Here is an 11,428-nt window from a genome sequence, read left to right as displayed (position 1 = left end):
TCCCTACAGCGATGGCTGGGCAATGACTCATTTTTTCATTGTATAGTTTTCTTTGATATACAAAGAAGGCCTGTCTTTGTTTGGTCTGAAAGGCTCTTTTTGCTTTGTTCAGAATATGTGAAAATATATCAAATTTTAGCACCAGAAGTTTTACGTAAAGGTCTTTGAGATTACTGATTTCTTGTAAAATTCCCATGATGTTTATATAGTTTTTCTTTTCTCTCTATTGTCATGAAAGGGACAATGTAAAAGAAATGAGGGTACATAAATCTGAGAGAAATCAATGGTATACGTAATGCTTCTGAGCTAATAAAGAGGGAAAGGGATGAAGGGAAGGATAAATGAAAACGGGAGGATAGATGGCAGAAGGAGATGGAATAAATAGCAGTGAATATAATTTCATTTTGTTTTGCAGGTTACAGTTGCATCAGTTTGCATTTGCTGTTGTGTTGGATCCCAGCATTTTTTTAAAAAAAAAGTTAAATTTGGGCTTTCAAAATATACAGAAATTATATTTTTAAAAACCTCCGAGTTTCAGTGGACTTTGAGAGTTTAATGACACCAAACCCTTTCAGAACTTTGTTTTTAAACAGCTTCTTTAGAATACTGTTGTATGGCTGGTATTGCATGGACTGCCTGTAGTGGTGGGTGCCATAAATGCCATTGCACTCAGAAACATGCCACCACATGATAATCATGAATTCAATGATAAATAAATAAATGGACTGATAGCTTGAACCGCAAGTTGATTTTTTTTTTCCTTTCTTGCTCCTCTAAGTTGAATCCAGATTCTGAATAGTTGCCTGTTGTTAATATTTTTAGAATAATTGCCTAAGTGTAGCTGTTTTCCTGTAGTTAATTCCATTTTTCCTTGAAAATGAAGTTATTTGTCTGTGGAGGAATTCTTGTAGGAATGGAAAAGCTATTACTATTTAAAGCCGGAAATAATTAAAGAAATATGAGCAGGCATTGTCTTTAATTCCAAATGTTGCAATAAAGAACATTGTTAAGAGTTTATACTCATGTTCGTTGTGTTCATCATTCTCTTTTATTCAAATGTTCAGCGTTGTCTTGTTACAACACTTGCAACATGATGAAGAAAAGCAAACTTTGATTTAAAACCAGTGGTAATGTTAACTGGCTGAAGAGTTTGGATATAATTTTACTCTTTAAAACAGGGCTGTGTGTTTTTTTGGTGTGTGTTTTTTTTCTCTCTCCTTTAAGAATCAGTGGAAAAACAGCCAGCTGTTCTCCACTTGGTGCTCTGTTTGAGCATCTGAAACCTCTTAGAGCAAAACCAGTCAAAGTTTCCAGCATATTGTAAACATTCCTCGAGCCCCAGCGAACACGCTGACATAACCTCGCTCTAGGGGGCACAACGTAAAGTACGAACAGAGGACGAAAAGATGTGGTAGCTTTATTTAATAGTCTCACTTAAAAGAAAAAATAAAGTGTTCTATTAACTATTTACAGCCTTTCATTTTCTTTCACCAGTTTCTCTGGAGACCTACTGGCAATAATGAAATATGTATTTAAAGGAAAGCACCAGTTGTACAAAAAAAAGTAACGGTTGATTTTTTTAATCCTTGTCTGTGGGACCATTATGTCCCTCAAGATGATTATAGAGATATTGTCTGACATCTTTTTCATTGTATCAGCTATGAAAATGCTTCAATGTAATATGTAGCTGTATGAGATGGAGTCTTGCCCTGTGAGATGAACAGCTTCAGTGTACCATGCTAGAACACTGAGGTTAACTGCTGTAAATTGCTGTTTTAATAATTAATGTAGTTAAGGGCTATAGATTTTGACCTCACTGAATGAATATAAAAGTAGTTAGCGCAAATGTCAGAATTGTTCCCTTATTATTCTGAAAGGCTTCCCTCTCACATCAGTGTATCTGATAGATTCAGTGCAGCCTATTTCAAGACTATATAGCGCCCAAAACATTGATGAAATGAGAAGAGCCTTCTGTTGGCTAAAGAAAGTCTTACAGATGATTGAATTGAATTATTGATTTTTAATAAGCGTGAAATGTTTCAGGCCATCACCTTTTTTGGGTCAGTTAAAAGCTATCTACGAATATAGTACAAGGAAAGACTGTTCCTCTTGTTGTTAGATGGTTGTGGTTGCTAGACTTCAATTACACTTGGTAATCTTACATTTGCTTTTTATGTACTTTGTACAACTTTCCTCCAGCTTCATCAACAACACAACGAACCTTCATTGAAGAATTAAAGTTAATATTTCAAACAATACTTTTATTGAAAAAAAAAATGTGCAAGTCCGTCTCCATCGTACCCAGCCTCTTAGAAAGAACAAACTCATGAGCTGAGTAGATACTCCTCTTCCCTTGGTATTGAGTTACTATATGGTCCATTACAACATGGATATTATTATTCTGAATCCTAAACTCCAATTGTACAATTCTTTTAGCCATAAAAATAGTTACCTTAAATATGTAGGCTGACAGAATGGATGCTGTATTCTTGTACCTCCTTGTGCAGGTGAGTGATACGCTTGCTTTTTGGATTCTTGCCTTGCTGGTTCAAACTGGTATTTGGTGGTGTAGCTGTGATTGTCTAGGGGTAGAAGAGAAACAGGATTGGTGGGAAATCATTTTATTAAAGGCTTTTTGACCCAGGGTGTTTTTCTCAGCACCTCTTTGAAATAATAATGCTGGCATGCTTTAAGCTGGAGTAATTAGTGAGATGTTTAATTTAGAATTCTGTATTGGAAAATTGGAGACAGTCTTAATATTGTTACTTCGTCCTTGTTGTCTTTGATTTGCCAACCGCTGTTGGCTCTGTCACCCATAACACATCTCGGGCTACTCTTTGTTAGTGTTAAGTGATTCTTCTTGCCTGGCTCTCCTCTGCTTGGTGTCTCTCCCATAGTTTGTCCTTCAAATGGTTTATTTTATTCGCCCTCCAGCTTTCTGTGCCACAGCCCTCTTCTCTGATCCCTATCTCTCCCTTCTTTGCACCTCTTCTCTGGGTATCTCGTGAATCTGTTTACGATCTGTGCTGCTGACTTTCTGATCCACCTTTTAATTACAGCCTTGGCTCCTTTTATCTCAGCCCTTATCTCCACCTGTCTCTCTCATTCTCCCCTCCGTGTTCTCCTCGCTGAGGTTTAGCTGTCGTCTCAGCATGGAAAAGCCATGACAATTAATCTCTGTTCTAATCCTCCTCTCTTGATAACCGAGCCTCTGTGGCCTTTCATATATGTGGTGTAGCTAAATCTTGCAGACAGTTTCTGCAGCATTGAGCAAAATTATAAGGTTTTCCTTTCCAGCCACATTTAGAGCACTCACCCAGCCTTTTAACCCACATCTCATTCATCATTTTGCAGTTGCTGTTTTTATTCTGTTTGCATAGCACCTAGCACAACAGAACCCTGTCATTATTATAATGAGAAATAGTTATAATAATTATTAGTGTGTTTAGCCAACGTCTAGTTAATTTGTGAGCCATTAATTTTGAATGTAATGCGTTATTCTTCTTATTTCACAGAAGTGTGATACTGCACATGTGGGATATTATTTACTCTAAATTCATTAACAGCTTTAAGTAGTGGTTTAGTTTGTTAATGTTATCTCATGATTTATTTAAAACATAAGTGTACAGTTTAAAATAATACTTGTATTGTAAATATCATTCATTGTTAGAGCTTATTTGAAGGAATGCAGGCCAGCTTTTTGATGTTAACATCTCACATTATGCAAACTGTAAACAAATTTATAAGTGGATTTGTGCTTTTTCTCACAAAGACAAGCTCATCGTATACTTAAAATCAGGGAACGAAAGATGAAATTGTTCTCTACTTTTATATTTTTGGCTTTATTTCTTTGAAATGATGAAACAAGTTAGAATGCTTTCTAACAACTTCGAAATATTAAAGTGCCCAGGGACAGGATAGGGATGATGTTTTGAAGGCAATAAATATTTCAGCTTCACATTTCAGTCTTTCTTCTTCCTTCCTTTGATCTGGCTTTGGTTTAGTTATCATTCCGCTTGAATGACTTCACACTGTCTTTCTTCCTCTCCACACCAAAAAGAAGTGTTCTGCACATATTCCATATGTTTGGGCGCTCGCCTGGTAGGAGAGCCCTTGTTGTTCCTCATTGTTTGCTGGTACCTCTGCAGCGCGGCGCTCGAACCGCAGCTCTGATGGTGCGTTTGGGGCCAATCTGTAATGTACAGATTGTAATAGTCTGTGTTCTGGAAATTAAATTAGAGGGGCTCTTGTGTTTTTTAATGGTTGTCACACCCAGCTAAAAAGGGATGCCGTGGATCTTGTGTATGACTCTAAATAAACTGCTGCGTTCATGAGGAGTCCTGGGCACCTCCGGGTGAGGGTCTCTGACATCAGGAGCGGGATTGTGGGGTCACTTCTATAAGATTTTGTATGTGGAAATATACGTGTCCATATGCTGGCTGGGTACTCGTGTCTGTAGCTTATCCACAAGAGATATTAAGGTGAATTCCTGAATTTTGCCTTTGCATGGGCAGATCATAGATGTTTTGATGACGGTTATGTTTTCAGCCACTCCATATGCTGTGAATTATGTTGTCTAGCGAGTTGTCTTCTCCTTTGGGAATGTGTGTTTGTGTAGGGTTTTTTAAATCTAAATGGACAATATAAATGGTGATAATGGATTTTGTTTCAACACAGATTAGGAACAGTCATTTTTTTTATTTCTTGTGTCAACAAATGAAAAGGAAAGCTGTTTAGAAACAAACTCAGCGATATCCTTCTTCAGCTGCCTTCTGGAGCGTGAACAATTTGCAGTTTGGTGGGTAGTGAAGCGATTTTCCCTCGGAAGGGTTAATGTTTGCGGAGGAGAGGAAGGAATAGGCAAAGACTTGTGTAAGTACAGCAAATCTAGATACGATTTAGATTTAAATATGATAGGATCAGTGCTTGTATGTAACAGGGGATCATTGTGGTGATCAGCAGGAGGAGAGCCTGGCCTCTCCGAGCAGGTCACCATTTGAAGATCTCGGGTTCATCTCAGCCATTCCTCTGCTTTCCCATGCCTCTGTCTTACAGAACAAGATTCATTTTTGTCAACAGGCATAAACCCAGAGTCATACTAACCTGTGATAGGCGTAGACAAGAGATGAAGCCTCTCCATCTTGTGGAGAATTGACATTTCAGAAGCTTTTTCAGTGGCAGAATGTGTCCTCACCACAGAAACTCCCTGCTCTGCTTCTGTGCCCCGTGGAGCTCAGGAAGCCGGGTCTGGATGGTTTTCACTGCTGCCAGCAGTGTTTGAAAACCTAGCAAGGAATTTGCATAGTCATGAATTCAAGCCTGGGGTAATTTTTATAAGAAAACATCAGGATTTTCACAATCTAGTTTCTTTTCCTATCACTGCCAAGCTCTCTGAACTACGCCCAGAGCTCTTGTGTGCACATTTCCAACGGGACGTAAACTTGCTGTCCACAGGAGGTGTCCACGTCGCTTGTGGAGGCACACCCTTTGTACACGTGCATGCTCACATGCAGCCTAAAATATTTTAATTTGTTGAAGAGGCTGTGACCAAGAGAGGTGCATCTCCTCTTCTTGTTTGCTGTTGGTCAGCCCTTGCTTTCGCCCAGGGGATGGTGAGAATCCTGTGAGTAACGATGCTGGTTCATGCCACGTTTGCTGGGACATCCCGAGTTTGTGTGACCTCTCCTGTAAATCACTGGGTTGCCCCGTGCTTCGTTAACTTGACTGGCAACGCTGTAACATCTTACCGTGTTTAACTCTTACGTCTTAGAAGACATTTTACGAAGCAAGGAAAATACTTATGATTAAGCATGATGAAGAAGTGTGTAAGATGTTTATATTCCCGTTTATCAGCACACTTCAGAGTGCTGCTTTCTGAAATTGCAATTCTGGACTTCAGAGTCAACTTTCCCTGAGATGGTTCGTGCTGTGTAAGATTGCTAATTCCGTTGCCGTATCCTTTATACGCTGAAACAAGAGGAATTTGCTGCTTTTAAAATTGGGGCCAAAGAGTAAACTCACCCTATTTTTATATTCAAGCCGGCTCGGCTTTAGGGGATTTAAGTGATGTAATTGTATTGTATTCGGCCCCACAACTAGTCCCACTGAAAAAAATAATCTTCAAAGTGAATATTTTAGTGCTTCATGCAAGGCACATTGCTCAGTGTCTTGGGAAAAAAAAAAAAAGTAAAGCTTTTCTTATATTTGTGAGCTGGGGTCCATTGTTGTACATGTTTTGTAAGCTTCTGTACAAATCTTAATGGCACAAAAAGTAGAGCGCTAGCTCCCGCATCCTTAAAAAATGAAGTTTTATCCTGGTTATAATGAGATGTTGCATCTATTCATGGGATTAAGTCCTTAAAAGAAAGGAAGGGGCATAAAACCAGATTCCTGCAACTTTACATAATAATATTTCATAATAAAAATACATTCCTCAGGAAGAAAGTTCATAGACTTGGAGGCTTGCTACCGGCGCAAGGACTGACATCTTGTCCTTTTACGTTTAGTTTGTTGCATTTCCATCTGGCTGGACCAAAAGTGTTGTTCTGGTGTCTCTTGACACTTATCTGTGTGGATCCGTTTGAATAAGCTTTGGGTTTGGGTTTTGTTTCCAGTGTGGATTGGAAGCATTAGATGGATTTTGTGGGGACGGAGGTTTGTTACCCAATGCCCGCAAGGATTAAGGATGCTGGGGAGGAGGAGGCGAGGTTTTCCCCTCTGTGGATGGTGTTCTGCTGGTGAACCGAGCTCCTGCCCAGCTCCTGTCTTCTCTTTCAGTACGTTGAGCCGCACGTAGGTCTCAGAAGATGGTTCAGCCTCTTACGTATTCTTTCCTGTGAACTGCTGGTAGATCTTGTTGTGGGAGAGGGGAGCGACGTGCTCCCCATCATTCAGGATCAGACGGCTATTCACTAAACATTTCTGTATTCAGCAGCTCCCTGGTGCAGGGGTGTCAGGGGGATGGCTGAGCCCGATGCCTTTGCAGCTGGAGATGATGTATAGCTGGCTCATCAGACGGTTCAGAGCGTTTTTGGCTCTGGAGGCATCGTTGCTGTGCCTGTTCTGAGAAGTGTCTGAGGATTTCTGTACTCGCAATTTGCATCTTCTGTATCGTCTGTAGTAGAAATTCAAATCCTAAACCGTCTATTTGCCAGGTGAATGTAGATGGGGAAAAAACTGTTGATTTTGGTGGTGTTTTATTTTTGCTGTGTAATTTTTATTGTCTTATAGATGAATGGAGAATATGGTAACTTAGATTAACGTGCAGATATGCTTCCTCCTCAGAGGAGTTTAGAAAATGGAATTGCTGTGGCTGTAGAAATAAAGCATGCCTGCATACGGGTGATGGATGCTCTCTAGCAAATTTGAAGAAAATTTGCACATGCTCTTCTAGGAACACAAACCCCAAACCCACAGACAATTATCACCAAAAACGTGATACAGGATTTTGTTCTGTTTTGCTCCCATTTCTGCTGGGTAAGAGAGATATTTTCCTTTTTCTGTAAGGAAAATTGCAGTTTCCTTGTCTCACTTACTCTATCAGCTGTAAGGAAGGTACCAAAAACAATTTTTTTGTTTTAAATATGCATAATGAAAAAACTATAAAAGTCAACATTAACATACTTACTGAGGGCTTGTGGCATTTCTTTGATCTCTTTGCTAATTGAATTACCCTCCACTCCTGCCCTGCAAACGGCCACTTTGTGAAGATGTAGGATTATGTTCTTTGTCCCATTGTCAAAGTCTGGTATGAAAACCACAGAAGAGGATGTGAATCCTGTAACTTGGGGCTTGGCAGCTTCCTGACCTTTCCGAAAGGCTTGCTCAGTGCTGGAAGAGCCGGTTCAGTGCTGGCAAGGTGACAGACTCGATGGATTAGCTGGGATTTTCTGTCTCTTCTGTGTCAGATTCTTTGTTTTACATGGAAATAATGTCTGTCAAAATGGGAAATTTATCATGAGGTACTTCTTCTGGCTGTAAAATGAAAATGTCAGCCACGGGTCTGTCTGAATGTGGCTTGTGTTCGCAGCCACTGGTGGAGCCAGCTTTGTCCATCGATACCACCCCTGTGTTCCCCTGGGCTCCGGGACAAAGTTGGGCAACTCCACTGACCTGCCATGATAGAAACGTGTAACAGCAAGTTAATAACACTGCCTGTGTGGGGAATCACATCAGAATTTCTTAAATATTTGCAAGTTATCAGAATTTTTGTCTGTGATGTGTCAACATGATGGATGTGTCTCTTTTCTAGATGCGTATGGGTACATATATATAAAATGTTATACAGACATTGCTATCGATGTACTAGGATGTCTTAAGAAACCCAAACCAATATGTATTGACGTTAATATGTCAAATAGTATAGGCTGTTAATATGAAACAACTTTGCATAAAGATTTAACATCTGTTGTTACTTTAAAGGCTGAATAGATATTGCAGCGTTACGGGTTTCTAATAGATTAGGAAGGTACGGGATGTCCCGCGTTACCCTGCTTTGCACTTTGATGTATGTCAAGCAGTGAATAATCCTGCATCTGTCTGAGCAAAGATGGCACTGGGATGATTTTTTTTGTTTGCTTTTAATGGGAGAAGACGATCATGCTAAAAGGAATTTGGTTAAATATTGTGGAGGGCGATATACTTTCAAAGGTGGTATTAAAAAAGGGGGTTGTACAGTGGGTAATAAACCATCCCAGTCAACGTGGGCTTTGAAGGTGGAGGCATTGTCATCAGCTCTGAACGCCGTGTTTAGGCGCGCGGAATTCAATGAGAGAAAGCGAAAATAACTCAGCCTTCTGTTCCCTTCTTCAAAGTATTGCGGAGGGAAGTTTGGCAGAAGCTGGGACAGGAAATTTGAAATCTGAATACTGTTTTAAAGGGGTAGGGTTAAAGGCCCCTCTTTTACACTCGCGCACTTGTTCTTTCATTTGATACTTGAACTCTGAAAATTTTCTGTGACTTTCTAGGGAGAAGGAGGAGCGGCTGACTCGGGTGACAGAGGTACAGAGGCTGCAGGCCCAGCAGGCAGATGCTGCCCTGGAGGAGTTTAAGCGGCAGGTGGAGCTGAACTCAGAAAAAGTCTACGCTGAAATGAAACAGCAGGTGAGGAGGTCACAATGCCAGCCTTTCTGAAACTCTGTCTCAGTAGGATAGCGGATTCTGATCTTATAATGCCAGAAACATGCTTCACTTGAGAGTGCGACATCAAAATCTTTCTCAATGCGGTGTCTTTGCTGGCAAGTCAAAAAGGGATGTTAGCGGTCGTTTCATCTTTCTGACAAAGCCAGAATTGTCATTGTCATAAAGGTATCCACCGTTACGATACTGATTAGGGATTTTTCAGGAGTGAGAGTATAAAGTGTTAGTTTATACACCCCTATGGAACAACGTTTGTAATTTTCCGCTTAAATGTGTGTCTCTTCCTACTCTTTTCCGAATGACTGTCTTCCATTAATGAGGTCTTGTAATCAGTGTGAACCTCCAGAGGGGCAGAGCCGTTGCGGCTGCCGGCACTCATGTGCAGAGGATGGTAAAATCCATTTTTCTGTCCCCAAAAATTAAGAGCAAGAATTTACATTAAAATATTTTAGTGTCTTAAATTCCTTATGGAGCAAACAACAGTTAAACCGTTGTCCCTGGGATTTTACAGATGCAGCAGGATGGGTGAAATAAGGACCAAGCGGCAGGTGATGAAAAAAAAGGGGAGGGAAGGGAGTAGTTCCCCAGTGTAGTTGAAATCTCAATCCATAACTCAAGCTTGTAATTCCACCTGAACCGTACACTCAGTTTTCCAACCCCTCCCATCATAACCAGACCTTGCCGTTGGCAGGAGGATGCTGCAATCCGACACTGTATTGGATTTCTAGGGATGCTGGCTTGTACTTGAACAAATTCTCTTTTTGTTGTTCTCATGAAGTTGTTTTTCTGAAAATCTTCAACAAATTGAGAAATTAAGTGAGGAATTGCTGATATTTTTAAGACCTGTGCAGACAGTAAGTAATAGAATTTGGAAATAAAAAAGCAGGAGCAAACTTATAAAAGCAAGATTTGTACTGGAGACTAGACCCATGAGGGCATTATGACAAATGCGACAATTTTAATCCGACATTTTCTGTGCTGTGAGTCTCTCCTTCAGCTTCTTCCTGATGACTTAAAATAATACTTTATTTCTGCTCCAAAAGGGTTATAGTCTAATTCTACAAAGGCTAATAATAGTTTAATTTATTTTTAAAAAAAACACAGCAAAAAAACCCAATCCAAACCAAAAAAATGTGCAAAAGAATTTGGAAAACTTGAAGTCAATTGTCATTTCAAAAATACTGCAAATTTTTTTTGGAATATTGCTGTGTTCTGGGAAATTTTGAAAATAAATTTTGATGTACTCCAGGAATCAGCCATGGGGTTATTCTGTCCATACTTGCATGCTAAAATTTAGAAATAGGAAATGATATTGTACAGTTGTGCAGTGCTGTTCTACAGGAACCGAGGTTCAAGGAAAGACATCAAACACTGCTGAAGCTGTCTTCACAGCTTTGTCCTTTCTCGTTCTGTGCACAGATCTTGAGATAAATCACCCGTTAGATTGTAACATGTTGGAAAATTCGATTTTTTGTGGTTAGGTGGAATGTATTACTTAAAGCAAAACCCGTAGTAGCTATAGCAACACAGTGCTTCTAACTGCAGTAGAAATATTGGGCTTCTAAAACCATTTTTGGTGTGTGCAAAGTTAATTATGGAGATAAGTAGAATGGGGTCTGGCATTTTCAGTTCTTGTAATCACTATTTGGTTCATTAGTTTGGCTTTGTGATATTTTTTTTTGCCATCTGCTTCCTATTTTGTCAAGCCTGTGATTACTAAGGATCACCTGATGCCCATTGGTGGTCAGTGGTACATTTTTATCTGTAAGATTTGTGTTTTCTCTAATCGTAACTAGCAAAAAGAGAAACAATACATAGACTGCATCATGTACTTTAGATCCAGTGTTTCCTGGGTTTGGCAGCTAATGATCGAGAGCCCTCATTGCACTTGTAGGAAATATATGAATGTGACCGAATGAGTAAAGCACAAAAGCCAGTAGAGTTGCATATTTTTTTACTATTTCGCTTTTTATTGTATTTTCTCTCTTAAAAAAAAAAAAAAGTAACAATAACTTTTATTTTTCTGGTTTTTATTGGGCTGAATAAAATATGGCTGTGAACATGCAACTTGAGAAAGTTTGGAGGCTGAAGAAATGGTGCATTAAGTACTCATTGAAGTCCCTTTTCTTAAGAGCAGATAGTAGCAGTGAGGTTCAAGAACTACTGGAAGGATAACTTGTTCCTTTCTACTCTGTTTTTCCACTTTCTATCTGGCCAACAGTTCCTAATCTTCTTCTCTTGGTGCAGTACTTTCCAATAAAATGCTTTTCCCACTCTGAGTGCTGCCTTT

At 39.6% G+C, this 11,428-nt stretch overlaps 1 protein-coding gene across 1 annotated transcript in view; it reads left to right on the top strand.

Moving 5' to 3' along the window:
- CEP112 (centrosomal protein 112kDa) overlaps positions 1-11,428 on the top strand; it is a 164,719-nt gene that overhangs the window by 51,435 nt on the left and 101,856 nt on the right. The window contains exon 17 of the mRNA XM_010086425.1: positions 8,967-9,102. Within this exon, the coding sequence (XP_010084727.1) occupies positions 8,967-9,102 (136 nt within the window). The remainder of the gene's footprint in view (positions 1-8,966; positions 9,103-11,428) is intronic.

The sequence above is a fragment of the Pterocles gutturalis genome, unplaced genomic scaffold (assembly GCF_000699245.1).
Source record: "Pterocles gutturalis isolate BGI_N339 unplaced genomic scaffold, ASM69924v1 scaffold4436, whole genome shotgun sequence".
Taxonomy (NCBI): domain Eukaryota; kingdom Metazoa; phylum Chordata; class Aves; order Pterocliformes; family Pteroclidae; genus Pterocles; species Pterocles gutturalis.
The sequence above is the reverse complement of the archived record's forward strand: the minus strand, read 5'-3'. Positions and strand labels throughout refer to the sequence as shown.